The following is a 15,773-nucleotide window of genomic DNA, read 5'->3' as shown; positions in this document are numbered from 1 at the left end:
GAATGGCTGTCCTCAATGCAATGGCACTTATAAATATAGATCCTTCAAACACCCTCAAACAGGGAAGCAGATCCCAATCAAATGTGGTATCACTTGGTCCACTAAGGAAGTTATTTATCTTATAACTTGTCCGTGTGGTAAAACAAATATGTGGGTAAAACAAAGCATCGTAGCACCATTAAGTGCAAAACCCGACTTACCCAGTTGCGGCCCACTTTTTGTAAGTGAACCACCCGATTTCGTTCATCCGTTATATCGGCATCGAACCCTCCCTAGGAGAGGGGGTGACCGCTACGATTTATTGTTAAATCGAGAGGCTGCCTGGATCTTTCATTTAAAAACCCTTCCTCGTCTCGGTCTCAAGATAGACTTTGATCTGAAGCCATTCTTGTGATTATTGTGATTTTGCATATTGTTTATATTTTGATTTTGATATTGTAAATGTCTGTAGCCTTATGTAGCCAAATTGTTTCTATAATCATATGCTATCCATTCATGTTTTTGGTATGATATTTTTTTATATCTGAGAATTAACCAATGATATCAGGCCACATCCGACCATTATTACAGAGTGTGTGTCCTTTGACACTATATAAACTAGTCACCCCACAGTGTTTGTCATTATACCCTGATGAAGACAGCTTGTCTGTCGAAACGTTGGTTATTAAATGATTGCATTTGAACTCCTAGTGTGCGGCTCTCCGTTCATTTTTGCGTTCTACTCCGCTGGCCAGCAGCTCGCCTAAATAGGTGTGCGTTTCTTTTGCCTCTAGGCTACAATGTATCGCCTAGTAGTAAGTAACAGAATATGGCATAACACTGGATCTGCCTGACTTTTGTTCCGTAAGGCATGGAGTCGATTTATTGATGGGTGTGTACAGTATCACAGAGTGATTTTACCCGACGGGGGCATTCAACCACTAAAGGATGGTTGTATATATGTTATAACGGTCAAAAACATGGCATGTCCATCCAATGAAACGGTGAAGTTCCTCTGCTCACATCCCAGGATCACACGACGATTGTTGTCAAACGGTCACTGAACTAGACATTGCTATACTATCAAAATAAACCTAAAATTCATGAACATTTTTGGATTATCATTTTTGGACAGTTGGATTATTTTTTCCTACTTCTGTTGTATAAGAGAATAATGTGTCTCAGGTCGACCAACATAACATGCATCCAATGAAATAAATCGACTTGGCGCGAGCAGTGCTTGATCCCACACCAGTCATTCACGTGACCGCGCACAAACCACACGAACGCTCACGGACGTCACCAGTGACATGTTGGAAGAGAATCCGGAGCAGTACTCAGGATCAGAAATCCAGTCAGTATCGGGTGTGACCACCGTTTGCCTCAATCATCGCGACACCTCCTTCCTATTGAATCAAATCAAATTGTAATCGTCAAATGCGCGGAATATATTATTTATTTGTATTTTTATTTAACTTATTTAACTAGGCAATACCTTACCATGAAATGCTTAGTTACAAGCCCTTAACCAATAATGCAGTTCAAGAAATGGAGTTAAGAAAATATTTACTAACTAAACAAAAGTAAAGAAAATATATATGTATTAAAACAAATAAAATATACAAAAATAATAAAAAATGACACAATAAAATAATAACGAAGCTATATACAGGGGGTACTTACCTGTACCGAGTCAATGTACTAGGGTACAGGTTAGTAAAGGTAATTTGTACATGTAGGTAAGGGTAAAGTGTGACTATGCATAGATAATAAACATTGAGTGAGGGGGGGGGGTGTAAATAGTCCGGATGTCCATCTGATCAGTCTGTTGATTGTTTCCTGTTGAATATTTGCTGGAACTGGAACACATTGTAGTACATGTCAATCCAGAGCATCCCAAACATGCTCAATGGGTGGCATGTCTGGTGAGTATGCAGGACATGGAAGAACTGGGACGTTTTCAGCTTCCAGGAATTGTGTACAGAGTCTTGCGACATGGAGCTGTGCTTTATCATGCTGAAACATGAGGTGATGGTGGCTGAATGGCACAACAATGGGCCTCAGGATCTCGTCACGGTATCTCTGTGCATTCAAAATGCCATCCACAAAATGTAATTATGTTTGTTGTACATAGTTTATGACTGCCCATACCCCACCTCCACCAACGTTGACAGAGGCAAACCACTTCACCACGCGACACCATACACGTGGTTTGCGGTTGTGAGGCGGGTTGGATGTACTGCCAAATTCTCTGAAACAACGTTGGAGGAGGCTTATGGTAGAGAAATTAACATTAAATTCTCTGGCAACAGCTCTGGTGGACATTACTGCAGTCAGCATGCCAAATACACACTCCGTCAAAACTTGAGACATCTGTGTTGTGACAAAATTTTAGAGTGACCATTTGTTGACCCCAGCACAAGGTGCACCTGTGTAATGATCATGCTGTTTAATCATATTCTTTATATGCCACACCTGTCAGGTGGATGGATTATATTGGCAAAGGAGAATGGGAAATTGAGAGGAGTGTGATTACTTGTTTAAGGTTGAATACATTTTTGCACAACATTTGAGAGAATGCCTTCTATGCATCTGTAAAGTGTCCGTGATCTTTAATATCTGCGGATGAAACATGGGAACAACGCTTTACATGTTGCATTTATATTGTTTAGTATATTTCATCTACTAGCAATTTACAACTACTTTGACTCGCAGCTAAGAAGTTCAAAAATTTAGGTCCTACCGAGATTTGAACTCGGATCGCAGGATTCAGAGTCCTGAGTGCTAACCATTACACCATAGAACCATACATTTCTACCGCATACGTACGACACTAGTCTGATGTAACTCTGATTCTTTCGCCTCTTCTTCTTCATTCATTACCAATACAATGCATGTATTACTCCGGTAAATTAATTTAATGTCGTTACAGTAAATAAATCATATGAGAAGTATTATCAATGCAGAAGGTTGATCCGGAAGTGGGCATTATATATAGCGGCTGGTTTTCCTGCTGCTGAGGTTCAATGACAAGGCTCGAACTGCAGTGCATTGCGGGGACGGGCAGGATAAGAGGGTATAATAACCGGATAGGACCGGGGAAGGAAGGAAAGAGACGGTGCCACTTGGATTCAAAGACATCAAACCTCGCCTTAATTTAGATTCAGAATGGGGAATAGAGACGACGAGTATGATTACTTGTTTAAAGGTAAATGTGACCTCAATGTACCTGTCCGTAAAAGGTGATGTCATCGTGGTTTTATTATAGGAGTGGTCGCCTGGCTAACCTAGTTAGCTCCTAGCTAACGCTACGCATTTGCAACCTGTCCACTTTAGCCTGATATCCTGCGAATTTAAAAGAGGTCGTTTGGATATAAATATAGCGATTGATTTTGGTTTTGATATTCTCAATAATGCTAAGTAATAGCAGTTGATCCTTTGTCTTTGTCTTGATGGCTAGATAGCGCAGGTCTCTGATGGACCGGTGCGGAAAACGTTACCGTCAGGAAATGTACAACTAACGTTAGTTAGGTTACTAGTAACAGCCACTTAGTGAACCAGCTAATATGTCAAATGACCACATATCTAACGTTAACTTAGTTAATCAGCTACTGAAACCATGGGTAGTTGCTCCAGCGAAATAATGGATTTTATAGCTATCATTCATTTAAACACATGTCTTAAGAGAGGATGACAAATCATATCTACCTAGTTTATGTGCCATATTCTGTTTGTGAAGTATAGTGGCTCGAGCAAAATGTTCATCATCATCATGCCATCTGATGAAATGGGTTATTCCTAGGTCCACTTAACGTTGCTTTCAATTGTATTAGGTTGCACCAAAACTGTCAGTGGAAGGCCAGAAGTTAAATATAATTTCATTTGAATATGCTGTGCCGGTTAAACAGGGGGACTATTTGACGAAATAGCTTAACAATGGTCATTATTAAAGACGTCCCAAACGAGGCTCTGTTGCAGACCCACTTGCTCTCTGCCCTTTGCTCTCTGACCTCTGCTCTCTGTTCAGGGCAGCAGGTCACCTTGAGGTTAGAGCTTTGGGCCAGTAATCGAATAGCAGATCTGACAAGGTCAAACATCTGTTGCTCCAGGATGCAGAACAATGGGGACCCCTCTTTCTGCTGGTGTCTCTGGGAGTTGGGATATGCAAATAACAATATTAATTACACACTTGTAATATAAGCACCCCACATGTGATTATTATTACCTTGTATTTAACCTTTATGTAACGAGGCAAGTCATTGAGGAACAAAATCTTATTTACAATGGCGGCCTACCCTGGCCAAACCCGGACGACGCTGGGCCAATTGTGCGCCGCCCTGTGGCAGAGGAAGTGGATCTACAACAGACCCATTGTTTGGAAAGTCTGTTTAGTAATACGCTCCTTTTTTAGATATTTTGTCTCCCCAAATCAACATCTTCCTATTCTACATCATAATGAATGGGCTCCTGCTTGTTAGCTGTTAGCATGTGATGGGAATCTGGTCAAACCACATTTCACATTCAGATAGACTTTTTCTTTATTGTACAATAAGGGGGTGTATTGTATTGATGTATATGATGTATATTGTTTTATATTCCTACTGTAATATCTACAGGATGTGTATATTCCTACTGTAATATCTACAGGATGTGTATATTCCTACTGTAATATCTACAGGATGTGTATATTCCTACTGTAATATCTACAGGATGTGTATATTCCTACTGTAATATCTACAGGATGTGTATATTCCTACTGTAATATCTACAGGATGTGTATATTCCTACTGTAATATCTACAGGATGTGTATATTCCTACTGTAATATCTACAGGATGTGTATATTCCTACTGTAATATCTACAGGATGTTGTACATTTGACTGCCTTCTTCAATGTGAGGGGAATCAGGAGATGCATCAAGTTGTTTTGAATTGATTCTAACCTGTCTCTTTCTCTCTGGCCCAGTGGTGTTGATAGGAGACTCTAACCCGTCTCTCTCTCTGGCCCAGTGGTGTTGATAGGAGACTCTAACCCGTCTCTCTCTCTGGCCCAGTGGTGTTGATAGGAGACTCTAACCCGTCTCTCTCTCTGGCCCAGTGGTGTTGATAGGAGACTCTAACCCGTCTCTCTCTCTGGCCCAGTGGTGTTGATAGGAGACTCTAACCCGTCTCTCTCTCTGGCCCAGTGGTGTTGATAGGAGACTCTAACCCGTCTCTCTCTCTGGCCCAGTGGTGTTGATAGGAGACTCTAACCCGTCTCTCTCTCTGGCCCAGTGGTGTTGATAGGAGACTCTAACCCATCTCTCTCTCTCTCTCTCTCTGGCCCAGTGGTGTTGATAGGAGACTCCGGTGTGGGGAAGAGTAACCTGTTGTCTCGTTTCACCCGGAATGAGTTTAACCTGGAGAGTAAGAGCACCATTGGGGTGGAGTTTGCCACCCGCAGTATCCAGGTGGATGGGAAGACCGTGAAGGCTCAGATCTGGGACACAGCTGGCCAGGAGAGATACCGGGCTATTACATCAGCGTGAGTACAAACACACGCAAACAAACACACTGTTTAGAAAACACTTCTGACACGACTGGACAGGAGCGATACGAGCCATCACCTCAGCATGAGCATTCGGAATTGTGGCCATTTTGGAAACACCCTCTTTTTCATGGAAATACTGCCTTCTGAAATGTTGCATATTAAATGTATGTATCAAATATCCTATGAAAGTATCATGCACAGACCTAATGCATTTAGTTGGGGAGTCACAGTTCAACACAGACCTAATGCATTTAGTTGGGGAGTCACAGTTCAACACAGACCTAATGCATTTAGTTGGGGAGTCACAGTTCAACACAGACCTAATGCATTTAGTTGGGGAGTCACAGTTCAACACAGACCTAATGCATTTAGTTGGGGAGTCACAGTTCAACACAGACCTAATGCATTTAGTTGGGGAGTCACAGTTCAACACAGACCTAATGCATTTAGTTGGGGAGTCACAGTTCAACACAGACCTAATGCATTTAGTTGGGGAGTCACAGTTCAACACAGACCTAATGCATTTAGTTGGGGAGTCACAGTTCAACACAGACCTAATGCATTTAGTTGGGGAGTCACAGTTCAACACAGACCTAATGCATTTAGTTGGGGAGTCACAGTTCAACACAGACCTAATGCATTTAGTTGGGGAGTCACAGTTCAACACAGACCTAATGCATTTAGTTGGGGAGTCACAGTTCAACACAGACCTAATGCATTTAGTTGGGGAGTCACAGTTCAACACAGACCTAATGCATTTAGTTGGGGAGTCACAGTTCAACACAGACCTAATGCATTTAGTTGGGGAGTCAGTTCAACACAGACCTAATGCATTTAGTTGGGGAGTCACAGTTCAACACAGACCTAATGCATTTAGTTGGGGAGTCAGTTCAACACAGACCTAATGCATTTAGTTGGGGAGTCACAGTTCAACACAGACCTAATGCATTTAGTTGGGGAGTCACAGTTCAACACAGACCTAATGCATTTAGTTGGGGAGTCACAGTTCAACACAGACCTAATGCATTTAGTTGGGGAGTCACAGTTCAACACAGACCTAATGCATTTAGTTGGGGAGTCAGTTCAACACAGACCTAATGCATTTAGTTGGGGAGTCACAGTTCAACACAGACCTAATGCATTTAGTTGGGGAGTCAGTTCAACACAGACCTAATGCATTTAGTTGGGGAGTCAGTTCAACACAGACCTAATGCATTTAGTTGGGGAGTCAGTTCAACACAGACCTAATGCATTTAGTTGGGGAGTCACAGTTCAACACAGACCTAATGCATTTAGTTGGGGAGTCAGTTCAACACAGACCTAATGCATTTAGTTGGGGAGTCACAGTTCAACACAGACCTAATGCATTTAGTTGGGGAGTCAGTTCAACACAGACCTAATGCATTTAGTTGGGGAGTCACAGTTCAACACAGACCTAATGCATTTAGTTGGGGAGTCACAGTTCAACACAGACCTAATGCATTTAGTTGGGGAGTCACAGTTCAACACAGACCTAATGCATTTAGTTGGGGAGTCACAGTTCAACACAGACCTAATGCATTTAGTTGGGGAGTCAGTTCAACACAGACCTAATGCATTTAGTTGGGGAGTCACAGTTCAACACAGACCTAATGCATTTAGTTGGGGAATCAGTTCAACACAGACCTAATGCATTTAGTTGGGGAGTCAGTTCAACACAGACCTAATGCATTTAGTTGGGGAGTCACAGTTCAACACAGACCTAATGCATTTAGTTGGGGAGTCACAGTTCAACACAGACCTAATGCATTTAGTTGGGGAGTCAGTTCAACACAGACCTAATGCATTTAGTTGGGGAGTCACAGTTCAACACAGACCTAATGCATTTAGTTGGGGAGTCACAGTTCAACACAGACCTAATGCATTTAGTTGGGGAGTCACAGTTCAACACAGACCTAATGCATTTAGTTGGGGAGTCACAGTTCAACACAGACCTAATGCATTTAGTTGGGGAGTCACAGTTCAACACAGACCTAATGCATTTAGTTGGGGAGTCACAGTTCAACACAGACCTAATGCATTTAGTTGGGGAGTCACAGTTCAACACATGGACCTAATGCATTTAGTTGGAGTCACAGTTCAACACAGACCTAATGCATTTAGTTGGGGAGTCACAGTTCAACACAGACCTAATGCATTTAGTTGGGGAGTCACAGTTCAACACAGACCTAATGCATTTAGTTGGGGAGTCACAGTTCAACACAGACCTAATGCATTTAGTTGGGGAGTCACAGTTCAACACAGACCTAATGCATTTAGTTGGGGAGTCACAGTTCAACACAGACCTAATGCATTTAGTTGGGGAGTCACAGTTCAACACAGACCTAATGCATTTAGTTGGGGAGTCACAGTTCAACACATAGACCTAATGCATTTAGTTGGGGAGTCACAGTTCAACACAGACCTAATGCATTTAGTTGGGGAGTCACAGTTCAACACAGACCTAATGCATTTAGTTGGGGAGTCACAGTTCAACACAGACCTAATGCATTTAGTTGGGGAGTCACAGTTCAACACAGACCTAATGCATTTAGTTGGGGAGTCAGTTCAACACAGACCTAATGCATTTAGTTGGGGAGTCACAGTTCAACACATAGACCTAATGCATTTAGTTGGGGAGTCACAGTTCAACACAGACCTAATGCATTTAGTTGGGGAGTCACAGTTCAACACAGACCTAATGCATTTAGTTGGGGAGTCACAGTTCAACACAGACCTAATGCATTTAGTTGGGGAGTCACAGTTCAACACAGACCTAATGCATTTAGTTGGGGAGTCACAGTTCAACACAGACCTAATGCATTTAGTTGGGGAGTCACAGTTCAACACAGACCTAATGCATTTAGTTGGGGAGTCACAGTTCAACACAGACCTAATGCATTTAGTTGGGGAGTCACAGTTCAACACAGACCTAATGCATTTAGTTGGGGAGTCACAGTTCAACACAGACCTAATGCATTTAGTTGGGGAGTCACAGTTCAACACAGACCTAATGCATTTAGTTGGGAGTCACAGTTCAACACAGACCTAATGCATTTAGTTGGGGAGTCACAGTTCAACACAGACCTAATGCATTTAGTTGGGGAGTCACAGTTCAACACAGACCTAATGCATTTAGTTGGGGAGTCAGTTCAACACAGACCTAATGCATTTAGTTGGGGAGTCACAGTTCAACACAGACCTAATGCATTTAGTTGGGGAGTCAGTTCAACACAGACCTAATGCATTTAGTTGGGGAGTCACAGTTCAACACAGACCTAATGCACTTAGTTGGGGAGTCACAGTTCAACACAGACCTAATGCATTTAGTTGGGGAGTCACAGTTCAACACAGACCTAATGCATTTAGTTGGGGAGTCACAGTTCAACACAGACCTAATGCATTTAGTTGGGGAGTCACAGTTCAACACAGACCTAATGCATTTAGTTGGGGAGTCACAGTTCAACACAGACCTAATGCATTTAGTTGGGGAGTCACAGTTCAACACAGACCTAATGCATTTAGTTGGGGAGTCACAGTTCAACACAGACCTAATGCATTTAGTTGGGGAGTCACAGTTCAACACAGACCTAATGCATTTAGTTGGGGAGTCACAGTTCAACACAGACCTAATGCATTTAGTTGGGGAGTCACAGTTCAACACAGACCTAATGCATTTAGTTGGGGAGTCACAGTTCAACACAGACCTAATGCATTTAGTTGGGGAGTCAGTTCAACACAGAACTAATGCATTTAGTTGGGGAGTCACAGTTCAACACAGACCTAATGCATTTAGTTGGGGAGTCACAGTTCAACACAGACCTAATGCATTTAGTTGGGGAGTCAGTTCAACACAGACCTAATGCATTTAGTTGGGGAGTCACAGTTCAACACAGACCTAATGCATTTAGTTGGGGAGTCACAGTTCAACACAGAACTAATGCATTTAGTTGGGGAGTCACAGTTCAACACAGACCTAATGCATTTAGTTGGGGAGTCACAGTTCAACACAGACCTAATGCATTTAGTTGGGGAGTCACAGTTCAACACAGACCTAATGCATTTAGTTGGGGAGTCACAGTTCAACACAGACCTAATGCATTTAGTTGGGGAGTCACAGTTCAACACAGACCTAATGCATTTAGTTGGGGAGTCACAGTTCAACACATGGACCTAATGCATTTAGTTGGGGAGTCAGTTCAACACATGGACCTAATGCATTTAGTTGGGGAGTCAGTTCAACACATAGACCTAATGCATTTAGTTGGGGAGTCAGTTCAACACATAGACCTAATGCATTTAGTTGGAGTCAGTTCAACACAGACCTAATGCATTTAGTTGGGGAGTCAGTTCAACACACAGAACTAATGCATTTAGTTGGAGTCAGTTCAACACAGACCTAATGCATTTAGTTGGGGAGTCAGTTCAACACAGACCTAATGCATTTAGTTGGGGAGTCAGTTCAACACATGGACCTAATGCATTTAGTTGGGGAGTCAGTTCAACACATAGACCTAATGCTTTTAGTTGTGGAGTCAGTTCAACACATGGACCTAATGCATTTAGTTGGGGAGTCAGTTCAACACATGGACCTAATGCATTTAGTTGGGGAGTCAGTTCAACACATGGACCTAATGCATTTAGTTGGGGAGTCAGTTCAACACATAGATCTAATGCTTTTAGTTGTGGAGTCAGTTCAACACATGGACCTAATGCATTTAGTTGGGGAGTCAGTTCAACACATGGACCTAATGCATTTAGTTGGGGAGTCAGTTCAACACATGGACCTAATGCATTTAGTTGGGGAGTCAGTTCAACACATAGATCTAATGCTTTTAGTTGTGGAGTCAGTTCAACACATGGACCTAATGCATTTAGTTGGGGAGTCACATGGACCTAATGCATTTAGTTGGAGTCAGTTCAACACATGGACCAATGTTTTTAGGCAATTTGAAAGCCTGTTACAAGGTTTACTTTAAGTTTCTAACAACACTATGTAGGCCATCTCTGCTTGTCACCTTTGATCCTAACTCTGCTTCCTCTGGTCCACAGGTATTACCGTGGGGCAGTGGGGGCCTTGTTGGTCTATGACATCGCCAAGCACCTGACCTATGAAAACGTGGAGCGTTGGCTGAAGGAGCTGAGAGACCATGCAGACAGCAACATCGTCATTATGCTGGTCGGCAACAAGAGTGACCTGCGCCACCTCAGGGCCGTGCCCACCGATGAGGCACGGACATTCGCAGGTCAGTGTGTTTTTTACATTTCATTTTATTTCACCTTTATTTAACCTGGTAGGCCAGTTGAGAACACCTTTATTTAACCAGGTAGGCCAGTTGAGAACACCTTTATTTAACCAGGTAGGCCAGTTGAGAACCAGTTCTCATTTACAACTGCGACCTGGCCAAGATAAAGCAAAGCAGTGCGACAAAAACAACAACACAGAGATACACATGGAATAAACAAACATAAAGTCAATAACAAGATAGAAAATTGTCTGTATACAGTGTGTGGCATGGGGCAGGTAATAAGAGTGATCTGCGCCAGCTCAGGGCCCACCGACGACGCAGGTCAGTGCAGTACCAACTCACACAGGAAGAGGTCTAGGAGGAGTGGGGTTGAACAGTTTCATTACTTTCCTTACCCATGAGTGGCTGATGGTTTTCATGGTTTTACTTATTCAAATAGGAAGACGTCTCTGTGATGTCATAGAGATTTGCATAGTGATAGAGACCTTAACCTCTTGCTCCTACCTGGCACGCAGGCGTCCCATCTAGACATCTGGAAATACAAATGCGCTACGCTAAATGCTAATAGTACTAGTTAAAACTCAAACGTTCATTAAAATACACATGCAGGGTATTGAATTAAAGCTACACTCGTTGTGAATCCAGGCAACAAGTCAGATTTTTTAAATGCTTTTCGGCGAAAGCATGAGAAGCTATTATCTGATAGCATGTAACACCCCAAAAGACCCGCAGGGGACATAAACAAAATAATTAGCATAGTCGTCGCTACACAAACCGCACAAATAAAATATAAAACATTCATTACCTTTGACCATCTTCTTTGTTGGCACTCCTAGATGTCCCATAATCACTATTGGGTCTTTTTTTCGATTAAATCGGTCCATATATAGTCTAGATATCGATCTATGAAGACTGTGTGATAAACGGAAAAAAATAGCGTCTTATAACGTAACGTCATTTTTTTAAATTAAAAAAGTCGACGATAAACTTTCACAAAACACTTCGAAATACTTTTGTAATGCAACTTTAGGTATTAGTACACGTTAATAAGTGATCAAATTGATCACGAGGCGAAGTATATTCTTTAGCTGTCCGTCTGGAAATAATGTCCGGGTAAATCTCAACCAAAATATCCGGTCGGAGACCTGAACAAATGGCTTGTCTCTTCTTCGTTTGACCAAGAAACAAAGCCTAGGCAAATGACAAGACTGTTGACATCGTGTGGAAGCTGTAGGTATTGCAACCTCAGCCCCATTAAATGTGGTTCACCTTTATCAATGGGTTCAAGTCGCGCATGGATATATTTTCCCATTTTCAGTGATCAGACTTTCCTGCGCTTTTCGATGAAACGCACGTTCTGTTACATCTGTGATGTCATAGAGATTTGCATAGTGGTAGAGACCTTAACACAGTGGTGATTGACATAGTTTACTGTTTCCTCTGTTCCCCAGAGAAGAACGGTTTGTCTTTCCTGGAGACCTCAGCCCTGGATTCTACTAACGTGGAGACATCCTTCCAGACCATTCTGACTGGTGAGGGGCTGTCTCTCTATGCTCTCTACAGCATTGATCTGTATCTGAAGAGAACTCGGATTCATATGGATGTATGATAAGCTGGAACGATTGATATGGTGTCATGATATAGACTTGTGGTGGTAGAGGTGTGTGTGTGTGTGTGTGTGACAGAGACGAGACCAGTGATTGTGTGTTGGAGTGATCAAATCCACTGGGCCGAGGGATCTGCCTGAAGACCTAGTCACAGCTGAGACATGACTAGCCTCGATGAGGACTAATGTGTGGGTTCTCCTGAAGTCCAGCTCTTCTAACAGGATATGACCACCACAATGCTTTGCAGCTGTGTCCTAATTCTGCTCTAGCCTGGTCCCAGCTCTGTTTTATAATGCTGGGTGTAATCATTAGGCACCAAACTGAAGAAGACAACTGACAAACTGGAAGGGACCAGGCTACCTGAACTTGTCCAATAACAAATGCTTGTTTTCCACTGTGTGCCCTAATGAATATAACCTCTGGACCTTTCCTGCTCTGCCCTGCTCTGCCCTGTCTTACCCTGCCCTGCTCTGCCCTGTCTTACCCTGCCCTGCTCTGCCCTGTCTTACCCTGCCCAGCTCTGCCCTGTCTTACCCTGTCCTGCTCTGCCCTGTCCTGCTCTGCCCTGTCTTACCCTGTGCTGCTCTGCCCTGTCCTACCCTGCCCTGCTCTGCCCTGTCTTACCCTGTCCTGCTCTTCCCTGTCTTACCCTGTCCTGCTCTGCCCTGTCTTACCCTGTCCTGCTCTGCCCTGTCTTACCCTGCCCTGTCTTACCCTGCCCTGCTCTGCCCTGTCTTACCCTGCCCTGCTCTGCCCTGTCTTACCCTGCCCTGTCTTACCCTGCCCTGTCTTACCCTGCCCTGCTCTGCCCTGTCTTACCCTGCCCTGCTCTGCCCTGTCTTACCCTGCCCTGCTCTGCCTGTCTTACCCTGCCCTGCTCTGCCCTGTCTTACCCTGCCCTGCCCTGTCTTGCCCTGCTCTGCCCTGTCTTACCCTGTCCTGCTCTGCCCTGTCTTACCCTGCCCTGCTCTGCCCTGTCTTACCCTGCCCTGCTCTGCCCTGTCTTACCCTGTCCTGCTCTGCCCTGTCCTACCCTGCCCTGCTCTGCCCTGTCTTACCCTGTCCTGCTCTGCCCTGTCTTACCCTGTCCTGCTCTGCCCTGTCTTACCCTGCCCTGCTCTGCCCTGTCTTACCCTGCCCTGCTCTGCCCTGTCTTACCCTGTCCTGCTCTGCCCTGTCCTACCCTGCCCTGCTCTGCCCTGTCCTACCCTGTCCTACCCTGCCCTGCTCTGCCCTGTCTTACCCTGCCCTGCTCTGCCCTGTCTTACCCTGCCCTGCTCTGCCCTGTCTTACCCTGTCCTGCTCTGCCCTGTCCTACCCTGCCCTGCTCTGCCCTGTCTTACCCTTTCCTGCCCTGTCCTACCCAGTCCTGCTCTGCCCTGTCTTACCCTTTCCTGCTCTGCCCTGTCTTACCCTGTCCTGTTCTGCCCTGTCTTACCCTGTCCTGCTCTGCCCTGTCTTACCCTGTCCTGTTCTGCCCTGTCCTACCCAGTCCTGCTCTGCCCAGTCCTGCTCTGCCCTGTCTTACCCTTTCCTGCCCTGTCCTACCCAGTCCTGCTCTGCCCTGTCTTACCCTGTCCTGTTCTGCCCTGTCTTACCCTGTCCTGCTCTGCCCTGTCTTACCCTGTCCTGTTCTGCCCTGTCTTACCCTGTCCTGCTCTGCCCTGTCTTACCCTTTCCTGCTCTGCCCTGTCCTACCCAGTCCTGCTGTGCCCTGTCTTACCCTTTCCTGCTCTGCCCTGTCTTACCCTGTCCTGCTCTGCCCTGTCTTACCCTGTCCTGCTCTGCCCTGTCTTACCCTGTCCTGCTCTGCCCTGTCCTACACTGTCCTGCTCTGCCCTGTCTTACCCTGTCCTGCTCTGTCCTACCCTGTCCTGCTCTGCCCTGTCCTACCCAGTCCTGCTCTGCCCTGTCCTACCCAGTCCTGCTCTGCCCTGTCCTACCCTGTCCTGCTCTGCCCTGTCTTACCCTGTCCTGCTCTGCCCTGTCTTACCCTGTCCTGCTCTGCCCTGTCCTGCTCTGCCCTGTCCTGTTCTGCACTAACATGTCAAACCAATGTTTTAAAGGGAGTGCTAGCTGGTGATTGTGTTTAAGCTGTGAGTAATGTACTTTAGCAACATGCTACTTAACGACCATTTGAAACTGGGTGGTTCCAGCCCTGAATGCTGATTGGCTGACTGCCGTGGTATATCAGACCGTATACCACAGGTATGACAAAACATGTAATTTTACTGCTCCAGTTTAAAATAGCAATAAGGCACCTCAGGGGTTTGTGGTATACGGCCAATATACTCTGTGATGTGTCGTGACTAAGAACAGCCCTTAGCCGTGGAATCTTGGCCATATACCACACCTCCTTGGTCCTTATTGATAAAGCCTAACACTCACCTACACCGAGGCTACTTAACACTAGCTGTGAACAACTTTTGAACTAGGCTTGTTCTCAACTATATATCCCCATCTCCTCACCACCTCCTCAAAAGGCAGAGGGGAGTATCCTCCGATGGGTTGTGAGAAAGCAGTGTGGAGATGGGACGGGAGGAATTGAAGAAAGATGAATTGAGACAGAGCCCTAGTGTTCTGTCTGTCTGTGTGAGTGATGTTAATGCCCTGTCTCTCCTCCCCCCTTGCTCACTCTCCCCCACCTCTCCTCCCCTCCCTACCCCCCGCTGCAGAAATCTATCGCATTGTGTCTCAGAAACAGATGTCGGACCGACGAGACAACGACATGTCGCCTAGCAACAACGTGGTCAACATCCAGGTGCAGCCGACGGAGAACAAACCAAAGATGCAGTGTTGTCAGAGCATCTAACAGCCTCACCAGTAGCACCTCCTCCTCCCCTCCCTAAAAGACTGCTTGGTCCTGTCTGACTGAGACACAGCTGCATGGCCAGGCTCTAGACTGAGACACAGCTGCGTGGCCAGGCTCTAGACTGAGACACAGCTGTGTGGCCAGGCTCTAGACTGAGACACAGCTGCGTGGCCAGGCTCTAGACTGAGACACAGCTGCGTGGCCAGGCTCTAGACTGAGACACAGCTGCGTGGCCAGGCTCTAGACTGAGACACAGCTGCGTGGCCAGGCTCTAGACTGAGACACAGCTGCGTGGCCAGGCTCTAGACTGAGACACAGCTGCGTGGCCAGGCTCTAGACTCTATGCTTCCATGTAGAGGGTGAGGCTGTGTCCAGATTCTCCACCCTTCCTCCCAAAGTGTGGCACACTCCATGTCATGGATTTAAAGGCATTAGATTGTAATAATTGGCTGAAGGGAGTTTATTTTCACCATTGTTAAATGTATGATGGGAAGTGTTGAAGTGAACACTTTGAGAAAAGGGTGGATAATTAGGGTGCAGCTGTGAGCCCGTTGGTTCCTTCAGGATCCCCAGTCAGGA

General features: G+C 45.1%; 1 protein-coding gene and 1 non-coding gene across 2 annotated transcripts; one reads left to right on the top strand and one right to left on the bottom strand.

Moving 5' to 3' along the window:
* Positions 1-2,713: 2,713 nt before the first annotated feature.
* Positions 2,714-2,785, bottom strand: trnaq-cug. The gene has a single exon. It is a non-coding gene; the product is annotated as a tRNA-Gln (tRNA).
* Positions 2,786-2,959: 174 nt separating this feature from the next.
* On the top strand, positions 2,960-15,210 carry LOC124027209 (ras-related protein Rab-11A). Its single transcript, XM_046339676.1, has 5 exons — positions 2,960-3,187; positions 5,307-5,502; positions 10,579-10,772; positions 12,227-12,307; positions 15,058-15,210. Exons 1-5 carry the CDS (start codon positions 3,148-3,150, stop codon positions 15,192-15,194), a joined length of 648 nt encoding a protein of 215 aa, XP_046195632.1. The 5' UTR covers positions 2,960-3,147; the 3' UTR covers positions 15,195-15,210.
* Positions 15,211-15,773: the final 563 nt, after the last annotated feature.

The sequence above is a fragment of the Oncorhynchus gorbuscha genome, unplaced genomic scaffold (genome assembly GCF_021184085.1).
Source record: "Oncorhynchus gorbuscha isolate QuinsamMale2020 ecotype Even-year unplaced genomic scaffold, OgorEven_v1.0 Un_scaffold_2998, whole genome shotgun sequence".
Taxonomy (NCBI): domain Eukaryota; kingdom Metazoa; phylum Chordata; class Actinopteri; order Salmoniformes; family Salmonidae; genus Oncorhynchus; species Oncorhynchus gorbuscha.
The sequence above is the reverse complement of the archived record's forward strand: the minus strand, read 5'-3'. Positions and strand labels throughout refer to the sequence as shown.

Excerpts from the sequence above, each read along its gene's own strand:
- LOC124027209 (XM_046339676.1), top strand. The coding sequence starts at position 3,148 with ATGGGGAATAGAGACGACGAGTATGATTACTTGTTTAAAG. Across the intron at positions 3,188-5,306 it reads GTATGATTACTTGTTTAAAG|TGGTGTTGATAGGAGACTCC; the intron begins GTAAATGTGACC and ends TCTCTGGCCCAG. Across the intron at positions 12,308-15,057 it reads CTTCCAGACCATTCTGACTG|AAATCTATCGCATTGTGTCT; the intron begins GTGAGGGGCTGT and ends CCCCCGCTGCAG.